Raw genomic sequence first — 25,952 nt, forward strand, 5'->3', positions numbered from 1 at the left:
TCAAAGTTCTGCTGTAGATACTGATTGATTGATGGATCCATTGACCTGGGCATGGAACCCACGACCTTCACAATGAGCTGTATCTCCAGCCCCTCCCGCCTTTTCTATTTTGAGAGGGATCTTGTTAGGCTGATCAGTTGTCCACTCTGTTCAGATTTGGTATCCTCCTGTCTCGGCCTCCCAGAGAGCTAGGATTATCAGCTTGTGTCAGAGCTTCTGGCTGCCGAACATACTTTAACAAGTCTGAACATCAAAGCCGTTGTAGATAAGCAAGAAGGTTAGTCTTCTGGCAATGAAGTTTTTTGTTTCTAGTTATTTGCTCGTTTGTTTGTTTTTGTGTTTTTGGACACAGGATCTCACTATGTAGCTCAGCTTGGCCTTGAATACATGGCAATTGTTCTCCCTCAGCCTCCTGAGGACTGGGGTTTTAGTGGTGTGCCCTCACACCTGGCTCTTTATAGATACCATTCTCCTGGTTTAGCATATTCTAGATCGAACAAAGGTTTCGAATAGAAGAACGAAGTGCAATATCATTACAGTGAAAACATTACAAGTGCCTATTTGTTGATTGCTGTGTTGTAGTTATGCAATGCAATTGTAGGAGATTTACTTGACCTTACTGTAATTATCCTTACTCTGACAGCCCTGGGGTCATTCACCCAGGAAGGGTGAGCTATCTCCATTTTACAGGTAGTGATCTCTACAGGCTGGGGAGAAAGCAAATTTGCTTTGCTTTTTCTCTGTTCTTGTTTTCCTTTACTGTTCCTCTGATTTATCTAAAGCCCTGTGATCCCCAATTACACTCATTTTGATTCTTTACCCCCACTTCTCATTCCCTTGGGGTGGAGCCTGCAGACCCTTGTATCCCAGGAGTACATTTTTGAATGTGGTTATTAGTGAAATCCTGGCTCCCTTGTCTCAGGAGTGCGGCGTCCTTGTGGGTGTCTGGTGGGACTCTCTGTTGCACCCCTCTGTCGGGCACTGGGGACTCTTTCACTAGGAGAGCATCTTGTGCGCTCTGTCACTCGTAGGTGTGGAGCAAGATGCCCCGAGCAACTGTGCTGCAGTGTGCAGGCTGTTGTCACCAAGTTATTCTTTTAGAATTTTAAAATTTCCTGGTTCTATAAGTATGCATGCATTTTTACTAAAGAAGGGAACCTCTCTGCCCTAGATCAGTTTATCACGGTTAAAAACAACATTGTTTAGCCCTGGACCTCTTTCTTTTCTGCTTCAAAACTTGGACATTTTCAAAAGTGCTTGGCCGTTTCTTCTTCTCTGTTCTCTGCTCTTAGATGGCAGCATGACTTTGGTCATCGTTTGCCACGTTATCATGGATAGATTTGAATTCTCCAGCCAAAATCTCAGTATTTCTAGCTAACGGGGAATTCCTCCACCTCATCTCAACCCTTGTCGTCTTCCAAGGATTTCTCTAATTCTGTGTCTTCGGCTGTGCACAGCTCTGCATGGATCCGTCACCCTGCACAGGGGATTTCTGCATCTGCCGCAGCTCTAGGGCCTGTGCTGGTACCATTTGGCATTGACTTTCTCTGATACCTGCCTGTAAACACGAGTGCTTCCACTTTGGTGCTAGTGTTTGGGACTTTACTGATTTGCTTACAGTGCTGGAGATTGAACTGAGGAGTCTGCACATGCCAGACAAGTGCTCTACCTCGGAGCTACACCTTCAACCTTTACTGTTTCTGAGACAAGGTCTTACTATGTAGTTCAGGCTGGTTCTGAACCCACTACGTAGCTCAGATTGGCTTCGAACTTGGAATGATCCTGCTGTCTCAGCCTCCAGAGTGCTTGACTTACAGGTGTGTGCTACCACACCTGACATTTATTTTTATTAGAATATGACTTGTCTAAATATTTTCTAAATGAATGAATACAGCCCTTCTCCTTGGAGGTGTCAGTGTTTTAAAGAAGGGGTGGATAAACTGGTCTAGAGCCTCCTACTTATGTTGTAAAGTGGTCCACCTGCCACGTACTTTCCAAGGTCACCTGGAGGTCATTTTAGTGACATCCTGAAAGGGTGGGTGTGGCAAACACAGAAGTCAGCTGTCAGGCTAGACAGGGGACAGGCTCAGAATTATCCTAGAAAAGTCCCTTCCTTGTCTATAACGTGGTTTCTGTCCAGGAAGATTTCATCTCTAACTGCTGTGTTGGAACTTTATCAGTTGAACGCCAGATTAATCAGGGGGTCTTGGGATGCTGGGATCTGCTCAGTGAGCGAGATGAAGGGCACAGGCAGGTGAGCTGTGTGTGTGTGTGTGTGTGTGTGTGTGTGTGTGTGAGTGGAGATGAACTGGGCCTCCGAGTTCTTTCTCTCACCTGGCCCTGGCTGTGTGTGGTCGGTGGAGGATTCCTGGTGGAGCCCCTCCTTCCCAAAGGTCTTGGAAGTCAAAATTACATTTATAGAGCTTCTGAGACATCATTTGTCCTTTGACCTTGTTATCTTACAAATGTACTTCCCCAAGGTTATATTCTGATGAATCCATGATTACTTACGAGAGGTGAATAAAGTACTCTTTGCTTTTCTAACGATTTGTCTTCATGAGGCCAGTTATATATATTTCAACCAAAAAACACAAACAAAAAACCCAAAACCACTCACCGCTACAGATTAAATGTGGCAGCAAATAAAAACATATAGCTGCTGTACAACAAGTGTGAAAGAAATTTGCAAAAGTGTAAACTAATCTTCTTAAAAACTTTTTTGGAAAAGTTTTCTTTAAAACATTTTATGGTAAGCCAGGTATGGTGATACATGCCTATAATTCCACTACTCTGGGAGGCTGAGTAGGATGATAGCAAGTTTGTGCCCAGCCTGGGCAGTATAGGAACTTAGTGAGACCCTGTCTCTAAAAGAAAAAAAAGAACAAAAAATATACAGAGAGCAGGCTGGACATGTAGTTCATTGAAAGACTCTACTTTAATGCTAGTACCATAAAAAATGATACGTGTTTTAGGTTAATTTTTATCTTATTTATTTTTTGCCTTTTTACAAGACTGAAACTCACTATGTAGCTCAGGCTGGCCTCAAATTTGTAATTTTCCAGCCTCAGCCCTCTGAGTGCTAGGATTATAATTATCCTAATTATAATTTATTTATTTTTATTGGTACTGGGGATCGAACTTAAAACCACGCACTTGCAAGGCAAGTGCTTATGCTGCTGAGCTAAATTTTCAGCCCCTTAATTATTGTTAAAAATTAACTTACAAATAAACCCTTTTTAAAAAATCTCAGTTTTAAAAAGTCTGTTTTACTGTGTGTGTGTGTGTGTGTGTGTGTGTGTGTGTGTGTGTGTTTTGAGACAGGGTCTCACTGTGTAGCCCAGACTGGCCTCAAACTCATGGTGATCCTCCTGCTTCAGCCTCCTGAATGCTGGGATTACAGAAATACACCACCATGCCTGGCTCAGGTTTCATTTCTAAAATGGCAAATACTGATAGACATAAATCAGAAGAAGCTTTTTTGGGGGTCCCTTGTAAGTGGGGCCTCTTTGAAAGCCCCCAAGTGTGAGAAGTGCAGCATTGAACATGTGCCACCCCTGAGTGTGGAGCGGCTGTGAAATTGTCCAGGCTTCTGAAAAAGGTTGAAAGATTCAAATGACGTGTGGAGAAACAAGAGCATCTCCACACTTTCAAACATTGATTCCCTTTCTGTCCCACTTCTAGTTCTTTTCCTTGGTCTCGATAGCAGAGATTTCAAATTCATCTAGGTTAAAATGCGTGTGTGTCACCACTAAGTTTAAAGACGCAGCCCTGTGAGCATCTGTTGTGCCTGCTGTGCTCTACTGAGGGAAACAAGACAGTCCCTCTGGCTCCACAAAGCTGCCCGAGGGGGTCAGAGATGACATTCCACCTGCATTTCCATAATACTGGCTTTGTGGTTTCAGAAGAGGATAAATTTCCTCATAGTCAGTTATTTGGAAGTATAGTTCCAGCAATAACCCCAAGAAAATGTTTGTTAGACTCTGTGTCCATGTAGGCCTGATAACATTTGGGATTATTTAATAAGACACCCAGAGCATAGTCAGAGACCACCTGTGTGTAGATAAGGAGCCTGTGGGTGATTTGGCACCTGGAAATTGAAGAGGGCTCAGCACAGTAATCCAACAAATAGCCTGAAGTTTGTTCAACCTCTGCATATTGTTATCTAGGAGTAGTTGTAGAGGACCAAACTGAGAAAACCAAACTTCTATTTCCTCATCTATGCATATGAAAATGATTGAACAGGACTGGAAGTTATAAGTGTTTGATTTGCACGTCTCCCTCCCCAGGAGCCTGGGCAGCCACCGGGGAGAACTTGGGTCCCTTACACTACTGGGTTTGGCAACTAGGTTTACAAAGAGAGGAAGGAAGGTGTGATGGGACGTCACTGTCCACCTCTGGGACACACTCTCCTGGGAGGGTCACTGCTGAGTTCCCGGATCCCCAGTTGGTCTATGGAGAGTTCTGGAATGTCTTACTCAGAGTTTATAGGAGCTGGAGATTTATCCTGAGGTTGCAAATGCTTTTGCCAAAGAAAATGGTGTAGGAAAAGAGTAAAACTTCTTATACACAGAAGCAAAGTGACATTTTGAGCAAATTAAGTTATTTAGTCCATGTCCTAATTTTAGAGATGTTACAAAAAAATTACTACTAGCAACGTAGTGCTGTTTTACTAGCAGCGAAAAAACAAAAAGAATAATGTCGTAGATGAGTCTTCCTCCCTGCTTCTGTCCTCTCCTCTCCCTCTCCCACTGAGAACTGAAGGGAGCTGAGCTACCTCTGCAGGCTACTTTTTCTTTCTTTTTTCCTTGGGTCAGGGACTCCCTAAGTCGCTGTTGTCCAGGCTGTGTCTATGCTTGAGATCCTCCTACCTCAGCCTCCCAGGCTAGAGTGCTGGGCTCACAGGCGCGCACCTGCACACTCAGCTCTCTGGGTTCTTCTTCCTGGGGCTGTTGCTAAATGCTGTCTCCTGGAAAGAGCATTCGGTGGAAAATCTGTGCACGTGCTTCATGGTCATGTTGGCCCTTAATTTTCTGATACTTTGGCTTTGATGCTGTTTCTCTAGGGCTGTTCTGTTTGGATCCAGGGGCTGAGAGGAGATGTTCCCGCAGTGTTAGATAACATCCAGGCCCTGGACTCACTCTTCCAAGGGAGCTGGCTTCTCTAAGCCCAGGGTGTGTTCATGCCCCCAGTTCATGCATGCAGATTGCTCATGCATGCAGTGCCAGGGGACCCTTGCCCCAGGGAGGAGCTCTGCTCTCTGGAAAAACTGCCTCGTCCTTCGATTCATTCTGGTGCTTCTCTGCAGTTGCATCGTGCAAGCTAAATAAGCCAATGGCTTCTCTGTGCAAGGCTATACCACGGAGCTATGCCCCCAGCCCATAATGCCCCTATTGAGAAGCAGAATGCAATGAGGTCAGTAGGTAAAGATACCCAGTGAAGGCCATTAAGCATCATTAGTGCTGGGATGTGTAAGACAGGGCCAATCACTCATTCACTGGTAAGGTGTTAGCGGATTTTCAAAGTACAAACTAGTTTTCAACAGAAAACAAGCAAGTTGTTACCTTGGATACCCTTTACCCTCCATCACTCAGGCTTGCAAATGTTAAAACAAAGAATCAGTTTTTGAGCACTGCTGAACGCCTCTCAGACTTTCCCTCTGGATTTTCCCACTAAGATCTGTAGCCTTTAAACCTAGGAGAGCTTTGCTCCCAGTGGGCCAGTGGGTGTAGCTCAGCGGCAGAGCCGTTGCCTTGCGTGCTCGAGAGCCGCATCCGCACAGAGGGTAGCGATCTGCTGCTCAGGGAGACGACTGCTTTGTGCCAGCTGCGTGTGGACATCGCTGTGCGATTCCCCAGCTTCGCCCCAGGACCAGCACTGGATATAAAATACGATTATGTTATAAGGTGAGGCACACTGAGTGGACATTATTTCTCGTCTATCTTTCCCTCCCCCGAGTGACAATGGTGGAAACATCCCGTGCAGGAAGACTGGCAGGCCAGCAGCAGAGGGTGCAGTGTCCACTGCAGGGGGAAAAGCTGGCACTGTGGGTGCACAGCCCCGGCCACTGTGGGCCATCAAGTCAGCACCAGCTGAAGCGTTGGTTCTCTGTTGACTTGGCTGCAGTCATGCACCATTATCTTTTTTCTTTCCTTCTTTTCTTTTTTCTTTCTTTCTTTCTTTCTTTCTTTCTTTCCTTTCTTCCTTTCTTTTTGGTGTCATTTCTTATTATAATAAACAGATTCTGAATTTGCTGTTCAATTGGCTTATTTTACATTTCAGGACTTTAGATTTTTCCAAGTTAATGTTTTTAGTGTTTTGCCAACTTATTGAATGCCTTGTGATACAGAAAAACACTTGTTGATCCAGGTAAAAGAAATAAGAGGGGAGGAGGATTTAAGACAACTCTAGTCTGTCTCTTTTGGGAAGTTTCCTTATTTGCAGATATGTGGCAAACGCACAAAACCCAGTTGATCAGTCCCTACCATCCCCTTGCTTAACAAGCGCTGGCTCTGGCTCTCCTGGGTCCTGCCAGTAGGGTTGGGGTTGGTGTGTATGGCACAGAGTCTGCTGAAGCAGGTAAGGGATCTCATGATTGCCTCATTTTTACCACCACACCCCAGAACCTTGAGGATGCCTTGAAGATACTGCGAACCTATACCAACACCTGGCTCCTGGCCCCCACATTTCCTTTGGGGTTAGGAAAAGAGTAGGGGTTTCCTGTGCCAGTGGGGAGTCTGGCTGACCTCCCTTTTGTGTCTCAGGTGTGACTGAGAGATGGGGAATGTTTACATTTAAAAGGTTTACTGCAGCAAAAGACACAGAGCTGCTCATATCCCTTGAAATGCTCCTCCTCAAAATAAAAAAGCTCCTCTTCCCTCTGAGCCCACTTATGCCTTTGCCCTCACCACTTTCTCTGGAAGTCCCCCTCTCTGAGTGTTTTTATGAAATGTGATAAAGAACTGTGGTGAATGCTGCTGCTGACTGCTATCCCCAGGAAGGCGTGTTCCTGCAAACACCCCACCGTTTTCACACCTCAGTCCCCAGCCCGCAGGTGACTTCTGGCTCTCCTTGAAGTCAGAGTGACCCTGAGAGGTAAACATCATGGATCAGCTCAGGACATTGAGGCCGACAGTGCAGCTAAAGACATGCGCACGAAAGGCGGACTTCCAGAACTGCTTGAGCAGACCCCAAGCAGGGTCCCTGTCCTGTGTCTCCAGATCCTAATACAGTGTTAGGGGAGGCTGGCTACGGCTTGTCTTTGGAGGAATGGAATCAATTGTATTGGGAAGAGTGAATCCCGATGTCCTGTGTGGATTCAGGGGCAGTTACAGGCCATGCCACGTGTGGCAACATTGCCAGGGGTAAGCCGTGCTTACGACTCGGTGTCACCTCTTTCATTGTGGCATCTGTCCTCTGACACTCTCCCCAGCTTCCTGTGAAATCTGAGCCAAACTGGGATTCCTGAGTGGAAGGTCCTAGTTTTGAGAGCTGGATATTTGTGTTGTAAGATTATGTTGCAAGACACAAAGGTGACGTTTAGTAGGTCTTAAGAGAAGACTGTTTGTACTGGGACCTCACCAATCACATGTGAGTTTGTTTTGCGCTAGTCTTCGCATTTTAATGAGCACCCATGATACCTGTGGCCTGCCTGGGCTGCTGGTTACGTTGCTTTTTCTCTTAGAAAATAATGACACTTTCTGTTCAGTCCCAGAAATCCTGGATTGAAGGAGTGTTCAACAAGAGAGAATGTAGCAAGGTCATCCCCAGTTCCAAAGACCCCCACAGGTAACATTTTTAATTACCTTTTTATAAAAGCAGTACTACTTAGAGGGCTGTTTGTAGGAAATTAGAGATACGATTTGTCTAGAACCTTTGATAGTTTCTCTAGGGTTACTATTTGTTAATCCCGATGAGAGGGTTTTTTCTTCCTTCATTTTATAAAAGTATAACATGGTGATTGTAGACAATCGGGTATGGAAAGGGGTGCTTGTCAATGTTGTAACTTTAGCCATGGTTCCTACGCGACAGTCAGCGCCTGTGTTAGCTCAGTGCTGTCCTAATTGGGCCCTGATAAACATCTGTTTACCGAATCAGTGCAGAATAAAGCCGCTAAACCTGCTGACCTCGCTGCCACCACAGTAGTAGATTTCCTTCCTTCCCATGATCCTCTGCCTCAATAGATGTTTTAGGAAAACAATGCATTCCTTCTGCAAAGTCCGAATCAGCAGTGTCTCATATCTGGCTTTGAATATCCCAAATACTGGAAATGTCCTTGTCCCTAGCTCCACTATCTATGGAAGACAGTGTCCATGCAGGCCAGTCCAGACCGCAGAGCTCAGACTGTACAAATGTGTGGTTTTAGCTGCAGGTTCCTCTCTGGGGCTTTTCGCTGGAGTGGAGGATGAGAAGGGGAATGGGATGGTGTGAGTTTGACTTCCCTGAGCTCTTGATAGTGCTTTGGAAACTCTACTTGTAGAACAAAGTTCAACACAGCAGGCCAGGAGAGAGAGAGGAAGAAAGGGCTATGGAAAATTCCCTGGGTACTCAGTTCCATGAAATTAAGATTGGATATCACTGCCCTGGGGGGAGAATTAAAAGGCCATCCTGCAACCTATTGAAAGCTTAGGAATCCTAACTGTGTGCTTAGGGCGGTTGGAGTGGTGAGGTTCTTGAGATTCTAGTTTTTGAGGATGACCAACGAGGGCTCTTTGCCTGTGTTAAACATTGACCAGTCCCACGCTGCTTCAGTTTATGGTGTCTAAGCCCTGCGATTGGAAATTCTCATTTTACCTGTGTGCCAGCGCTGTGGAAGGCCAGGGTAACCTTGTTCTCCCCTTCATCTTTTATGGTGTCTCATCAGGAGATGGTGGCTGCAGGGGAAAGTAGATTGTTCCAAGTGGCTCGTGTTACCTCTGTAGATGGAAAATCATCTTCACAATTACCTTGAACCCCATGGAAAAGCAATGAAATTACCAAGTCTGTTATTAACCCATAGAATAGCAGAACCCACAAATACCTGCGGGCTGGGATGACTCGTGGTAGAGCACATGGTTTGCTCCTGTGAAGCCCTGGGCTTGAGGTCAGGCACCAAAAACAAGAAGAAGGAAGATCTGTGATCCTAATGTCACAAATGGCCCAAAGCCTGCTACATTCTGTGGAGAAAAAAGGGGTCCCTCTTTTTGCTGAGTTATAAAAAGCTCATGGATGATAATGGCCATTCTTCCTATATTACTCTTTATGGAATTCCAGTAAGGTTCTTGAAATTATAGCTTTTTATGGTTTTCCTCATTATAGTAGAGAGGAAAATAGAGGTGTTTCACTATTTTAAACTTCAATAAAATTTTCATTTCCATTATTGATTCCCTTTTAAGATCCTAATAAGCAATCTGATGGACTTGATTATAACACCTTTTCCTTCTTTTTTTCTTATCTTTTTGAGGCATAATTTTGCTATGCAGTTCATCCAGGCCTTGAATTCATTACATAACCCAGTCTGATCTCACTTGAACTCTAAGTAATCCTCCTGCCTCAGCCTCTCGAGTGCTAGGATTACAGGCATGTGCCCCCATGCCCAGACCCAGATAAGCCTTTTAATCATTTTGTGGGCAGATATTATTGTCAAATGTGAAAACTGATGCTGAGAGGAGCTGCTAAATCAGTGAGATTAAAAACCCAGGTATTCTGTTTCAGACTCCGTGTTTCATTAAGTACATCGTAGCTGCTGCAGTATAATTATTTGTAGTAAATGACGTACTGAAAATGTTACATGGGAATGCTCAGCAAATCCTGATTTCCAGATCACTGAAGATTAGTTACCACATAAACAGATAATTTTACTGCAGCAGCTATGATGCAATTTTCGAATATATCAGTAAATGAACAAACACCTATTTTCTTAATTTTAGATGTGCTCCAGGCTGTCAAGTGTGCCAGAACTTAATCAGGTAAGACTTACATAAGCTTCTTTTTAACTTTATGGTGTTGTGTTTAAAACTCAATGGGATGGCGTCTTCATGTCGGGCATGGAACTCACCGTAAGACATATGCTATTGCCCATTCAAGGGAAGTTTTACAAAAAAGATTATTTTTGAGGAAGAATGATTGAATGTCTTTAGATACTTGAGTAACCAAAGATGCGAATGGTAAGAGCTTCAGCCAGTGGAAGCACTTGTAAAGCATTGTATTTTTATTTTACTATTCATTTCATTTTCTTACATTGCATTTGGAAAAAAGGAAGCTGCTTTTTGTATACACAGCATGGTGTTTGTTTTATAGCTTTTTAGTTATCTTAACATAATTAAAATTTATTAATATATTTTAAAATTTAATGTGGTTCAAAAATGAAGTGCAAATAATATGTGTACATAGCAAATTTATGTGCAAAAATATTTGTGTAGCACATCAAACTAAAACCTGCAGCACAAAACAAATTAGCAGTGATGTATGTTTTACATTAAGTGTTAGTAATTAGTTTTGCCTTTCTTTTTTTGTCATTGGAAGGAAATAAAAGTTCCTTAATTCTAATTTATATTTTATACTGTGAATGGAAGCAATGTTAAATATATTTTTTTAAAAAAAATTACCTTTTTCAGTTTTGAGAATAGTGAAGAAAAACATGCAGTGATTTCAGGCATTTGTGAAACAGTAATCTCGAAAGAGTCTGTTAGCTGTTGGTGGTTGTGGTCATTGTACTTAGGCTGCTGATACATTTTGTGAAGGATTATGTCCCTTTTTTGATTGTACCCAAGAGAAACATTGATGTCATCAGCCCTACATTCATGAAATGCTTCCCAGGTGGCTTGGTATCAGTAATTAAGGGTTTATTCTGTAATCCTGCACTAATTTCAGTTTTTTTCAACAAGCTTTTTGTGAGCGGCACACAAAATTCCAGAATTTGATAGCAGTATTTTTTCTGGAATGCTGGCCAATAAGTTTGGGTGTATAAATGATAAATTTAAAACAGTTTATTTGGCTTTCTTGAAGAAAGGTTAGAATTTGCATTTCTATTTGCTAAATTAAAACTTATGGATGCATTTTAAATTTTCACATGGTTTAGAGCATAGATATCAAAAGACGTGAAATGCAGAATGCCACAGGGAAAATCTCCTGGCCACTCTTGGTGGGGAGGAGGCCACCCATCCCCCTTCTTTGATGCATCCTGTCTGCTATTTAATTAGAGTTCTGGGATCCCTCGCAGAGTTTTCAGTTCACATAAACCAAAGTGAAATACATATTTTACTTTTTCTCAGGCCATTTGTTTTGCGTAGACCTTGAGGTCCTAGCAGAGAATACGCCAAGCGCGCCATGGTGAATTCCTTGTGCTCCTTAACTGTGGACGCAGGAGCTCCTTCTGTAGCTGCACAGAGAGCGTCCCTTGTTCTTCACACCTCAAAGTTCACCTGTGTTGTCACATGTCATGATTTCTTTCCTTTCTAAAACTTAAGCACATTCCGTTATATATATATCTCACGTTTTATTTATCCAAGAATCCATAGATGCACATTTGGATTTCTTCTGCCCATAGCAATTATAAATGATGTTTCTATGAATATGCATGTACAATAGACTTTTAGTAATTTTTTAAACATACTCCACATAATTCTTCTGCCTAACCCAGGGGGGAAAAAGCCAATTAGGATCTTTCCAGAAGATAACAGAGGATAATCTACTGTTCGATCTAATATAAATCTTACTGTGAGGTTTTCTTTTTCTTTGCTGGGATTGAGCCCAGAGCCACATGCAGGGAGGCAAATGTTCTACTAATTAACTACATCCCCAACCTTTTTTATTTTTGATTTTGGGGCAGGGTCTTGCTAGTTTGCTCAGACTGGTCTTGAACCTGTGATCCTCCCCCCATCCCAAGTACCTGGAACTGTAAATGTGGACCTACAGTATACGGAGCCAATGCAAGCTTTCGAATTACAACATCGGTATGTCACTCTAGGAAAATGTAGACGCAGTGGATCTCTTTGAGGTCTGAAGTTTGTTTTCCTGGATTTAGATGCTACTGTGGCCGATTGGTTCAAGACCATCATGGGATAAGTTACAACTGGACCTTCTCCACTGCCAAGGATAATGAAAATGAACAGTGGTCTGTTGAAAAACACACGGTGAAAAGCCCTACGGATGCCTTTGGTACTATTAATTTCCAAGACGGAGAGCACACCTACCACTCCAAGGTTTGTTAATAATCCACGTTGTTCTGCTGGCTTTGAATAGAGGGGCCAGAGGTATATCTCCAAGTGTAGACCATCAGGTGACCTTGCTTGATTGCAGAAAAGACCCATGAGAGTGATCTCATCAGAACTGGCCCGATCCTCTCTTCTGATGCATTTCAGGTGCGCACGTCTTGCTCTTACTGGATTGATTTCTTTCCTTCAGCAGGCTTTTATGCCCTCTGGTCTACGAGGCAGCTACCAGCTAACAGCAGTGAGCTGTTACTGCAGGAAGGTGGTACCTTTACTCCTCAGGAGAGGGCCGTGCTGGCCAGCTTGCTGTTACTGCAGCAAGTGTCTGGGGAGAAGTCTGCCTGGGCTTGCGTTTGAGAGGTTTCAGACCAGGCCTGTCCCCATTGCTGCAGGTCTACAGGAAGTTAGCATGCAGGCACACAGAGCTGCAAACCATGCTCTTCATAGCCAGGTGTGAAAAAGGAGACCGATCACAATCTCAGGGACCGAAACTTCCCTTTTCAAGACCCCCCATGGTGTGATCATGGTGTGACCAAGGTTTTAACACCTGAGCTTTTGGGGCAACATTTAAGACCCAAACCATAGCACAGGTTTTGACTGAGGACTAACCATAGAGGTTTCCAGTAACTTGGTGCTGTTCAGCTCTCCTGAGTTCTGAGTTCTTTTTTTTTTTTTTTTGTATAGGGAATTGAACTTAGGACCTTGCACTCTCCAGGTAGGCACTTATGCCACTGAGCTATATCCCCAGGCTCTCACCTGAGTTCTTAGGAGGACCTCTGAGTAAGGGTATGGAACCCCTGAATGCTAATACTTGGGCTTTCCCAGCTAACTTTTCTCTGAGCCTTAATAGGGTAATTTTGCCTGTGATTTGCATAGTGTATGAGTCTTCTTTTTGTCATTGTGATAAAATACCTGAGGCAATCAATTTATTTATTTTTTAAATGTTTTTATTTAGAGAAAAAAGCAAAACAGGAAAAAGAGTAGAAATAATATAGAATTTTAAAAAATAACAGTAAGAAATCACTAGTGAATAAATTATATATTGTTATCTTAGAAGTAGTTGTTTAAAAAATTTTGTTACAAAATCAAAGCATAAAAAGTGGACAGACAAATAATGACAGTACAAACTATTATGTTTGATAAACTAACAAAAACTTAGTAATATGATTATCTATCTTGCACACTGAAATATATATACAGTTACAGCCTTTAGAGCACTTTCTTTCCCTTTCACTATTGCAATCTCTATTATACATTTTGGATTGTATTACTCTTTTAGTTTTTATGATTATTTTTATACTAGAAAGACAATATGATATTTAGAAATATGAGTGTGATTTATTTCACTTATGAAGATAGACTCAAGTTGCCTCCATTTACCTATAAAAGCCTCAAGGTCATCCTTTATAGCTGTGTAATATTCCATTGTATAAAAATACCACATCTTTTTCATCTGCTCTGAGGTTAATGGGCATTTTGATTGTTTCCAAGATTTAGCTATTACAAATCGCGCTGCTGTGAACATTGGTGCACATATATCACTATGACATGACCTTTTCAATTTTTCTGGGAAAATACCCGGGAGGGGAATAACTGGATTGAATGGAACTTCCAATCCTAGTTTTTTGAGGAATCTTCATATTGATTTCCACAGTGGCTGCACCAGTCTACACTCCCACCAGCAATGGAGAAGGGTTCCTTTTTCCCCACAGCCTTGCTAACAGAGGCAATCAGTTTACAAGGAGGGGAAAAGGGAGGGAAGGTTTATGTTGGCTTACAGTTTCAGAGGTCTTAGTCTGTGGTCACTTGGCCTTGTGGCTTTGGGCCTGTTGTGTAGTGTGTAGGAATGTGTAGTGCAGGATGCAAAAAGAGAGACAGGAAGGGGCCATGTCTCAGCATCCCCCGGAAGGCCACACCCGCAGGGGACCAGCTTTCCTTCACTAGGCCACATCCCCCAGGACTCCACCACTTCCCACTGGTGCCTCATGCTAGCAGCCAGGCCTTAGATACTGGGCCTTCAGGGATGCTCCCATCCAATCTGCAGCGCAATAGTACTGGCAGGTCAGCTGTCCCTCTGCGTCTTCTTTGCCCATGTTAAATGCCTGCTGCTCATTAGGGCAGATGAGTCCCACCTCAGGAAAGCTCCGAACCAGTGTTCCTGGAGTGCATCTGTTTCCTGGATCTGAGATGTTTCTCCTAGTGTGGTCCTAATACTATGTCCTAGCGCAATTCTACAGCAACCTGCATTTTTAGTTATGAGTCCTCCTGCATTTGAGTTTTGATGTTCTCTGTGGTTGGCAGAAAACTGCTCTTTTTAGTCTATTGGATGCTGACCCTTGTAGAACCCTGCCCACACCTGTCCCCCTGAGTTTGCCTCTTCTTGCTTTTGTGTTCTTCTTCATCACCCTCACTAACACTGTTTGTGCCCACCCAGCCCACATTTTCTGGGTGCCTGTACTTGCCGTGTCCCAGAGCTTACTGTGGAGAGAAGAAAACAGGAAATAGTTTGGTTTGTCACAGAAGGGAGAGTGCTGAGAGAGCAGGGGACAGATTATTTTACAATCTTCTAGAGATTCTTCTAGAGCATGACCATGCCCCCTGTGGTGAGGAGGTCCTCTGACAGCAGGGACAGCTAAGCTGAGACCTGAAAGGGGAGGTCAATGAAGAGCTTGTGCAAAGGTCAGGGGAGACCACACAGGAAAGCCCCCAGAACTCACATGCTCTGTGCTCAGTGCTGAGCTCTTGGTAGCTCAAGGCGCTTGCCTGGACCTTGTGGAAGAGAAGAGGCCACTCAGGGCCTGCATCTCACCTCAGGTTTCAGCCCTCAGTGGGAAAGGTGGAGCAAACTGGTTATTCACTCCCTGGGTTGCACTCCCTTCTGGGAACCCCTTCTCCCTCATTCTGCATGCTTCTCTGGTTAATCCTGCTGGCCTGTAGTTTCAGCCTCAGGCAATTAATTATAATGGTGGTGGATGGGTGAAAGTGAGTCATTAACCTTAGGGTCACCTCAGCTGCCTTTGGGAGACAGACTAGCACTGATAATTTAGTTCCTCAGGCTGTTTATCCTCAAATCTCAAGGAATAGTATCTTCTAGGACTGAAGGGACCTAGGGTTGAGGGAGCTGATAGGAGAGGAAGAAAAAGGTGAACTGTTCCAGACGATGCCTCTGCCCAGGCTCCTGGCCTGGGACAAGTACAGGGTCCACTTGTACTTTCTCCTGCCGTTCTAATATGCAGTGAAGTCGCAGCAGCCGAGTGTCGTGTGTGTAGACTGAATCGTGATCACCCTTGGGTTCTTTCCAGTAACACGCTCCATGATAGCTGGGCCCTCCCAATGTTAAAAATTCTGATATTTTCGTTATGAAATAAGGATGTCTTCAGAAGCCAGGGAATGAGGGGGAGGTTTCTAAAGCCGCTATCATTTAGATAATTTGATGTGATTATTTCTATGGCAGGTCTAGAGATTACCATGTGTGTTAATGTTTGGCTCGGTTTATCACTCACCCTCTTTGTATTTTACTTCTTTCTTTCCTAAGTTTTGCTCATTCTTGCTTAGTAGGCAAAAGGTGAGTCATCTCAATGTGACAGGATGTCACTTGTGTGGCCGCATTTGCTGGGGTGAGGAAATTGGTCATACCATGTAGTCCTGGGCAACATGCAAAATTATCTAAGTGCTATTTGCTGGCTTAGATTCCCTCATCTTTGTTTCAGTTTTTAAAAAAATATTGGCTGACCAGATTAGTGGGGTTCATTTTGCAGATTCATGATGCACATATGTACTTTGGTTATTTTTACCTCCCATTCCTCATCTTTTCTTTGCTTGCACATGTAGAAATTGTTTGGTGAAAAGTTTTTTTTTTTCTTTTTTAGACAGGGCATCACTATATAGTTCAGGCTGGCCTCAAATTGTGACAACCCTCCTTCCTCAGCCTCCCAAGTGCTGGGGTTGCAGGGCTGTGCCACCATGCCTGACTGGAAAGCATTTGTTTTGGAAAAGGAATTGATTTCAGAGAGGTGCTAGTATATATATAAAGAAGTGGTTGGAAGATAAACTGTATAATGAATCATATGTAATTATGCAAATATGCGAAAAGATCAAGTAGACTAAAAGCTCTAGCATTTACGAAAAGTCCCATTTCACCTGCTCACAGTCTTTTCTTGACTGTCCACTGGTGTCGCTGTCTGAGGTCCTTTTGCTTTGCTTCTGCAGGAAGGCAGTGACTTTCTGACAGTGACTCAGAGTTCCCAGAAGGAATGTCGAGGGTGTGGGGTCTTTGGAAAACAAATATCCCTGTTATGCAAAGCTGGACTTTTAGAGAGATGCCCGATGGATGCTTCCTTTGTGGTCTGCGCCAGGTCAGCTGCCCTGCGCTGGGTCCTGGTCCCCATACCTGGCCCGTGCTTCTCACAGTGCTCTGTTCTCCTGTGTGTCTTTCAGTACATCCGCACTTCCTATGACACCAGGATGGATCATCTGTTACATTTGATGCTGGAAGAGTGGAAGATGGAGTTGCCCAAGCTGGTGATCTCTGTCCACGGAGGCGTCCAGAACTTTAAGATGCCCTCCAAGCTTAACAAGGTCTTCAGCGAGGGTTTGGTCAAAGCCGCGGAGACGACGGGAGCGTGGATTCTGACGGAAGGCGTCAACATGGGTAAAGGCTTGTCTGCCCACTCCTTCCCGCTCTCCCTCACTATCTCTCCCCTCCCTTCTTCTCTCTCCTTCCTTCCCTTATGAGCTAGGCAGTATGGCACCAAATCCCTCCTCTGCTGCACTCCCAGAAAACAGGATGGTGTCAGAAAGGACAAACAGAGTGACAGGTGCTTAGAATCTAAGTCCAGAAGAATCCCAGGCCTTTCCCTAAATGTGCTTCCCTCTTTGTCAAAATAATCTCATTTCAATATAACTTCGAGTAAACTTTGGTTAAGCAAATAGTGTGTCTTGAGCTTTAGTCCACTAGTCCAACACTCCTGAGAGCAAGTGACCTCTGAAATGGAAGGTTTATTGTGCCATTGCAGACGCCAGCCAGGAAAGGACTTGGTTCCTTGTTGAGCTCTGGAACTACTAGCAGAAGGGCTGGGGAGCAGTTGGAAACGTGTCTGTTGAGCTAAGGCAAGGGCAATCAATCTTACAGTGAAATGTTGGGAGAAGGAAGTTGGTTACTGGCATTGAGCTCCTATCAGCTGCAGATAAGAGATGCGGATGACTTGAAGGGAGGAGGGGGCAGCCCATGCAAGCTGCTTCTGGTTTGGTTGGGGACAGCAATGTGGCACTTGGCCACCCACCTACGGTCTTGGATCAACACATGTTAAAGAGTATGGACCAGGTTTTTGTTGTTGTTGGTTTCCATTTTTATCTATTAACTAATTAATTTCTCGTATCTTTTCTCCCTTCTACGCTTCTGTTTCATTTCTGCAGCAGAAGCTGCCTGCAGCCCCTGTTTTGTATCTGTATTTGTCAGAAAAGTTCGTGAACCAGCTCTCTTGTCTGGGAGTGGGCTGGAGGCAGGACTAGGCTTTTACTAAGGTTGGCGTGGCGACATGTACCCATTCGACAAGTCCCTTTGGCTAAAAAAGAAATGAAGAAAGCCAATGACAGACAAACCGCAAAAACAAAGTAAAACTCCAAAACAAAACCAAAATAAAGCCTAGGGATTCAGCCTGTCACTGTTAGGTAACATTGTAATTCATCTTGTCCATTGAATAGACTGAACTGGCAGCCCTGAGCCCATTGTATAGTACTTATTTTATTTCCAGTAGAAAAGGGTTGAGGTGGGGTAGGTTTTGTAGAGGTAAGAACAAGGTACACTTGGACGGAGCTTTCTCTTTGAATAACTAATTGCATTTCATACTTTACTTAACATTTTTAAAAAAAGAAACTGTAGCCTAGGACCAGCTAACTTCAAGGGACCCTTATACAGTAGTATGCAGATGATTAAAGTAGTTAGCGTGAGCAAAACAATGGGGAATGAGGAGGAGCACTTGGAGCTTCTCTAATCTGCAGGCAGTTTGCCTAATTTATGCCCAGGTCCTCCAGGGCCTGACGATTTGAGGAGAGGGCCCTGAACCAGCAGCAGCCTCCACCTGCAGAATTAGAGCTCCCCTTTTTAACAGCCACCCTGGAAGATCCTGGTGCACATTTAAATTTGAGAGGCTCTGCTTATGAGCTCTGCCTACCCTTGAGATGATTCTTAGCTATAATTGAACATAATTGGGCATGACGATCAAATCAAATGCCAGCAGCTTTCAGCAACTGCCTTGTGAGAAGCATTTCAGTAGGTGCCGTGGAGCAAAGATTAGTAACAGGAGCTCTAGGCAAGGGACAGGAGTGGTCTGGGACAGGTGGCCAGAAGGCGAATAGCTAGATATGGATGCTGACTAGCTTGTGTTTGAGGTACACAGCGTTTGGGGAGTGCTAAGGAGAGGGAGATAAATCACAGTTTGAGTTTAAGGCAGTTGAGGGCTGGGTGAAGGAGATCAAAGCTGGCATTGGTCTCGAGCAGGATGGAGGTGGAAGCCTATTGTTAGACACTCATCCAGAGACTGAAGCAGGTGTTGAAAGAGAGATAAGGCTATTGCCTATGGTGTCATCCTGTGTCAGGGACAGCAAGGGAGCCCCGGCCAGATTGGGTGCCACTGCATGATGAGTTGGCATTATTATCCGTGTGGCAGAAGACCCTCGAAGGCTTTTGAATGAGGAGAATGAGTAGGGGAGTGATACGGTCATTTTGCAGAAGTCAGCAGGGAGCTTACATTGTGATCCCAGCAGATCCAGTGGCAGCAGGGACAGCAGCAAGCCGGGTGAGCCAGGCATTCACCTGGCTTAGAAATTCACTCGAGAATCGCAATCTTTATTTGAGTGGATCACCCCAAGTTGGGGTTGATCTGCTTCTGTGGTTATAATCTCGATTCTGGAGATAGTCATCTGGAGATGGGCAAGGTTTAGGTGGTGGCTGGGAGAGAAGCTGCCAGGACCTGATCTGGGCACTCTGCATTAGGTACGTGCAGTCTGCAGGGTCCTCATCTGTGCTACTGTCGTGGAGAACCTGAGACTGGTCCTTGGTAAATAATAGAAATTTATCCTCTCACTGTTCTGGGGGCTGGGAAGTCCAGGATCGAGGCACCTACATCTGACATGAGCTTTCTGGCTGTGTCCTCACATGGTAAGCATTGGAAGGCAAGAGGGAGCAAACACACCCAGAAGCTCTTTCCATAGGTGCATCGTTTAAAAACATGGTGGTCCTGGGGAGTAGAGACCTCCTGTGTGGTTTGGAAGGGGACTCATTCAAGCCAAGGCAGTGTCATTTCTTTCTGGGCTAATGACACACATCCAATCATTACTAGGTGTAGGAAGAATTAGGCCTAATAGTGCAGTGTTGGAATGAACTACAGGTTAGATTAGGTCAGAATCAAAAGGCTGTGTACTGTGTGATTCCAACTATGTGACAATTTGGAAAAGAGCTATGGAAATGGTGCTGGGGTCAGTGGTTGTCAGGAGTTGACATGGAGGGAGGACGAGAAGAAAGAGGACTTTCAAAGGCAGCGAGATAGTTTGGTGATGCTACTGCGGTGGGAGCGTTCACTGCACAGTCGTCAGCACATAGAATACTGAACACCAACCGTGAACCTCATGTAAACCGAGCCCTCTGGGTGGTAATAGCCTGTCTGTACCACCCAGAGAGTCATTGCTTATGTAAAAGGCATTGTTCTGGCAGGAGATGGTGTTGGGAGGTTGTTTTTATGTACTGAGAATTCTCTGCACCCTCTGTTCAACCTAAAACTACCCGGAAAATAGTCTATTTTTAAAAAATGTCAGATTACTTAGATGGTTATCTAATTTCCACAAATAACCAAATGACCTTAGATAAGTTTTTGGCTTCTTTATGCCATCATTTTTGTCTATAAGATGGACCAAAAGAATGTTCTTGCTTAAAGTGTAAATACATATAAAGCTAGCCAACGCTTACTGACAGCTTACAACACTTCCAGTAAATGGCAGTTACTACAATTCTTGTTAAATCGTTAATCCCAGAGGGTGAGGAATACATTGCTTTTTAATATAATAAGTCTGCAATACTGGTGTATATAGAGTTATTTTGTTAGTTTGCTTTAATCAGTCAAGGAAGGATCTTTTGCTGAGACATTGGAAATTACAGATCAAAATACTCAGAACATTCCTGACTTCAGGGCTGGGCTCACTGAGAAAAGATAATGTGTAGAAGATTCTGCTCAAAGAAGAGCAGGATCAGAACTGAGCCTCTAAGCAGCAATTGTCCAAAGGGAGACTGAGGTCCAGAGGTCAGTGATAAGAAAAAGAGGTGTGAAGAGGGAATAGAAGAGGCTGAGACATCAGAAACCAATGTTGCTGTGCCAGGGACTCTTCCTTCAGAATGACCTTTTGGATATACTTGTCTGTGAGTTTCTTTCTGAACCACTATTTTACATTGATTAGGGTGAGTTAAAATTTGACTTCTGTACTGGTCGTTCATAGGAGTTTCCAAGCATGTTGGGAATGCCCTGAAAGCTCATTCCTCTAAGTCCTTGAGAAAAATCTGTACAGTTGGAATTCCTCCTTGGGGCGTCATTGAGAACCAGAGAGATCTTACTGGAAAAAATGTAAGTAGACAACCCTTTCACAGCCAAATGTCCTTGTGACATTGTCCCTGGATGTCTAATAGACACCTCAAATGTAATATACTTGAAACCAACTCCAGCCTTGTGACCACGTCCCTCACCCTATTTTATGCATTTATTTTTAATTTCCTTTTTTCATCCATTTATGTTTGTTATACGTAATAGTCACATTGACCTTGAGGAACTGGCACAGGTACACATCCAACCTTTCTCACTTTCTCTTTCCCTTTCTTTCCCACTCTTTCATCTCCCTCCATTTCTGGATCCTCCTTCCCATCTCCAGGAAGGCTGCCTCTGGCTTTCTGTCAGCTCTCTTTTTATTTTGCTTTTGAAATTATCTATATTTTGGGTTTTTAATGTAAGAGAAACTATGTGATATCTAACCTTCAGCGTGTGATTTATTTCACTTGGTATTGTGGTCTCAACAACATAAATCTAGTTTTCTACCAATGACTCAAATGAATCCTCTTTAGTGTTGAGTAGTACTCACTCAGTTTTAGAACACAACGATCCAATCTCGAGGTTGCTCAAGCCAGTGACATCTGATTAACCCTCTTGGTCTCAGGCCTCAAAATAATCCATCAGCAAACTATCTTAGCTCCACTTTCAAAATACAGCCATAATCTGACTTCTGATTGCTCCCACTGTTAGCGAGAGGGTCCAAGCTGTCGTTATCTGACGTCTAAATGATGGCTACCTTTCCCCTCTTATTCTTCTGTTGCAGTTTATGGTAGCCAGAATGATTCTCTGAAATATTAATAAACATTATGCCTTTTTTTGTAAAACTCGTAGATGGCTCCTCTTTGGCAAATAGCCAATATATCTGCAAAGTTCTGCACGTAGTAAAACATACCCTTCACCTGGCTCTGCCTAGTTCTTTTCCTGTGCCGTGTGTTACTTTCTGCTTCATTCATTTGCGAGTGTTAGAACCTGTCTGCGCATTCCTCAGTGGGCTTGGCTAGGTCTGTTGATAAGACATACATGCTTTTATCAAATAATAGAAAAGATACAAAGAACAAAAGTAATGGCTCTTAATATTTTGATGTGTTTTCATTCCAAAAGTTTTTCTCCATATACCTCTTATATAGAGAGCTGAAAATGCATATTTTAAAAAAAGTAACACTAGAAACTCAATACAAACTTGCCTTTTTTTTTTAGCTTAACTTTATCACAGTTATTTCTCTATGCCAGCTAATGTAGACATTCTTATGGTGTATTTACATTTTTTATTTTAGGGATTTTCAAGCCTATTAAATAGTAGAGAGGTTAGAAGAAGACTTCCTGTGTCCTATCTTCCAGCTTCAGCATTTGTGACAGTGCCAATTTTACTTCCTCTGTCCTCTCCTCCTTTCCGACAAACCCTCATTATCTTGAGGCAACTTCCAGATATTAAATAACTTCATCTAAATATTTTAGTAGGTCTTTCTAAAGGATATGAACAATTTAAGAAAATATAAGGAAAGAGGGTTCAAGGGAGGGGAGGGGAATGGGGAAGAAAGGCAATTAAGATATGTTATCTACAGGTACAAATTCCCTATGATGAATATGATCATTATAAATGGCAAATATGTAGTAATAAAAAATAATAACAAAGAGAAAGTGTGTCACCCTTGAGACCTGGCAGAATTCTTTTTCAAAAAAAAAAATATACATAATTCTCTCTCTCTCTCTCTCCATATATGAAATCTCTCCGTATATGAAATCACAATGCTGTTATTATGACTAAAAATTAACAATTCCTGTGTATCATTAGTAAATCCTGATTACCATCAACTAATCAAGTTTTTACTTTTGATACTTATTTTGTTGTTGTGTTTTCCTTATGAAGTGGCTTTTTACACCCGTGGGTTTCTCAGGGTGTCTCATAGTTTTTAATAGCTTATTTGTGCAAAAATGTTCCATACATTGTGATGTGTTAATAAATAGGGGTTCTTTTTTTTTCTTAAAGGAGGAAAGATTTAATTTAGCTCACAGGGTTAATAGTTTTTTTATTCACTTTTTCATTGAATTTTATTTTTTTCCTCCTAATTAGTCCTTGTTTGTAGTATATAATCACATTCATAAGGAGTTGGTACATGTATATAACACATCTTAATTGTTTTTGCCCTCTCTCTCCCCTTCCTTCTATCTCTTGGACTCTTCCCATATGCAATATAATTGGCCCAGCACTCAGTTCTCCTCCAATAGGCTGCTGTACTGTTAATGTCACAAAGGTAACCTGAGTATTAGCGTTCAAGGCAAACTAGCTAATAGTAACAACTGTACCACCCTGGCAATTATCAGGTAAATCAGCAGCAGTGATATCATCCAAGACAAACTGGGTGTTTACACACCAATGTACTTAATGACTTGCCACCTTTAACCTTAGAGAGCCATAATTACAGTGTGAACAGGAAGACAAATCAGATAGTGACATATAGTAAACCGCTACTAAACGCGATAACCGTGCCTCCACAGATGCTGGAAAAAATTTTAATGATAGTACTGTAGAGCTCTCTATCTAAAGATTGTTAAGGCTTAATGGTTACACTGTTCATGATATAGAGGGTCAGGGATGGGAGGATGCAAGAGGGAAAATTTGAAAAATTAAACAATGGGAGATGAGAAACAAAGTGAGACAAAGGAGTAGCAGGTTATTTAGAGAATTAAAGATAACGGGGGTGGGGGTGGGGGTAGGGGGGAACACCAGCAAGAAACAGAAGGTAAAACAAAAATGGGAGATAAAAAGAAATACCACGGATAAAAAGTAGAAAAAAATGAAAGAGAAAGGCAAAAGAAAAAAGGATTAAGAAAAACAAGCAAGAAGAAAAAAACGTGACAAGGCTGGGCCCTGGCCTTGCAGGGAACTCGCACTTTGGGGGCCCCCTTCAGCAGCAGCTCGCCAAGAAGAGAGAACTCTGCCAGGTCCTTCTGGCCTCGAGCAAGGAATTGGATGAGATAAGCCAAAACCGGTGCCAAAAGTTTATTTGGAAAGTGAGGGATGAAGGGGCAAGGGAGAAACTGGCTCTGCAGAGCAAACGGGCTGAACAAGAGAAAAATGAATAAAAAGAGAAAAAGCACAGCTTGTGTCCGGCAGACACAAAACATACTACCGTGAGAAGTCAAGAGCACTTCCCTAGCCGCAGTGTGTCCTTATATACTGTCCAAAACTCGTGAGAGCTCGCGAGAAGTTCCACATCCGGGCTCCTGGGAATTATTTGGTGCTGTCCTGGGGGCTGGATGGGTCCGCTTTATTTCTCCAGCCAGCTGTGCCAACCATGTCTCCCACATCAATGTGGTGGGCGCCTGTGCTGGAATCCCTCTGGGGCTGTTGCAGAAGGAGTCCCCTGGGGGCAGGAAACCCTGGCAGTTTTCGCAGCTCCCAACAGCCCAGGGCCCTGCGCCCTTTCTTCCAGGATCTCCCAGCCCGGGGCGCTCCCCTGGGGGCTGGGTCGAGCCTCTGTGGAGCCGGGTTTTTGGTGTTGTTTTGACCACCTTGCTAAGCAGCAAGTGTTACTCTCTGAGCTGAGCAGGGTCTGTAAGGCCTCGCTCTGACCTCTTTGGTCCCTCAGGTGGTGTGCATGTACCAGGCGCTGGGGAACCCCATCAGCAAGCTCACCACCCTCAACTGCATGCACTCCCACTTCATCCTGGCTGACGATGGCACCGTGGGCAAGTACGGGAATGAACTGAAGCTCAGGAGGAACCTGGAGAAGCACCTGTCCCTGCAGAAGCTACACAGCTGTGAGTGGTGGGAGGGCCTGGCAGGAGCGAGGTGCTCTGTCCTCTCCTGCGTGATGTACCCTGGGAGATTCGGTCACAGGGTGTGGTCCCCAAGCAGCAAGAGACCAGGGTGAAAGAGGGTGCAGCACTGTGGGTGACAGCGTGAGAGAGGGAGAAGTCTTTGGGGGATAGTGTAGTGAGGAGAGGCTCCCGGGAGTTCTGGAGTCCAGCTGCATAGAAGGAAGGAGGAGGGAGGGTTGGATGGAGGAGCCTTTTCATATGCTGGTGGGGTGGAAGGGGTTAAAACTGATGGGGCTTCTGCAAATAAGCTGGGGGAGATGATTGTCCAGGTTGCATGAGGCTCACAGAGGAGCCTCAAGGCAGTGGTCTTGGGCTGGGGTTGGTAGAGCACTTAGGAGGGGGTAGGAGAGGCTGCTTGATCCTGAGAACTGTAAACAAAATAAAGCAGAACTAAATAAGAAACAAACAAACAAACAAACAAAAAACCCCCAAGAGTAATGAAATAAGTACCATCTAAATTAAAAGAAATGTTTTTACTTTGATCCTTAAACGACACCCCCACTGCAGTTAGCTTTTGTGTGATGATATTATTAGCGTACCCATGTCTGTCAGTTTGTAGATCCTAAGCTTGCTTTTTCATGTTATAGAGAAAATAAATCAGGAGGTGGAGGTGACTGAGAAAGCAAAGGGAAAAGGATATCAGTGCAGTTAAATAGGTGGGATTAGGTGTATGGGTGCCGCCCCAGCCTGTGTGGATTCTGGGGCTGTCTGTGTAAGTGGTTTACAAGCTTCAGATCAAGCTATAAAGTGCTTCACTGCCTCACACTGACACGTGAACGGGGAAGACCAGGTTAGGTTCACGGGTCCTGGATTTGGGGCCGTGCTGAGAGCATGACTGCCACCGTACCTGCCTCTGCTTCTCTGTCTGCTTCTGGCTCAGTCCTGTGTACCAGGTGGGCCACACACTCGATCACTCTGTCACTCCCCTTCTGAGTCACAGCTCCATCCCTGCCTCTTGTTGTGATGAGAAGACATACCCAGACAGAGGCTGATGGGTCCCTCTAAGTAAGACTTGGAGCCTTAACTCCAGGAAGAGCAGAGAGGGGTGCAGACTTCCACTGAACGGGCCTAGTGGACTCCTCTCTGTGAGTGGGGGGTAGGCAGGGAAACAAATGTAGCGTGGGCCCTTGATGCATGACCCTGAGCTCAGTTCCGTATGGCTCAGTGCAAGTAGGGAGTAGGGCATTGCCTGCCAATTTTTCCTCTTTGCAAAGCAAAAAGTAATATATTAAGGGGCTGAGTATAGCTCAAGGTCCTGAATTTGATTCCTAGTATCAAATAAAATAAAATAAAATAAAATAAAATAAAATAAAATAAAACAATATGTTAATGCACATGTGGTGTTAAATTT

General features: G+C 43.8%; 1 protein-coding gene across 3 annotated transcripts in view; it reads left to right on the plus strand.

Moving 5' to 3' along the window:
• Window positions 1-25,952, plus strand: part of Trpm6 (transient receptor potential cation channel subfamily M member 6) — a 141,673-nt gene that overhangs the window by 10,255 nt on the left and 105,466 nt on the right. For all 3 annotated transcript variants that reach the window (XR_010047855.1, XM_063249709.1, XM_063249708.1), the window contains exons 2-7: window positions 7,706-7,785; window positions 9,906-9,944; window positions 12,002-12,179; window positions 16,626-16,839; window positions 20,676-20,800; window positions 24,370-24,541. Coding sequence is in view for 2 of the 3 variants with exons in the window: in XM_063249709.1 (XP_063105779.1) it covers window positions 7,706-7,785; window positions 9,906-9,944; window positions 12,002-12,179; window positions 16,626-16,839; window positions 20,676-20,800; window positions 24,370-24,541 (808 nt within the window). In the remaining variant the exon portion in view is untranslated. The remainder of the gene's footprint in view (window positions 1-7,705; window positions 7,786-9,905; window positions 9,945-12,001; window positions 12,180-16,625; window positions 16,840-20,675; window positions 20,801-24,369; window positions 24,542-25,952) is intronic.

This window comes from Cavia porcellus, unplaced genomic scaffold (genome assembly GCF_034190915.1).
Source record: "Cavia porcellus strain 051 isolate PalLab524CR breed Dunkin Hartley unplaced genomic scaffold, mCavPor4.1 scaffold_1, whole genome shotgun sequence".
NCBI lineage: Eukaryota > Metazoa > Chordata > Mammalia > Rodentia > Caviidae > Cavia > Cavia porcellus.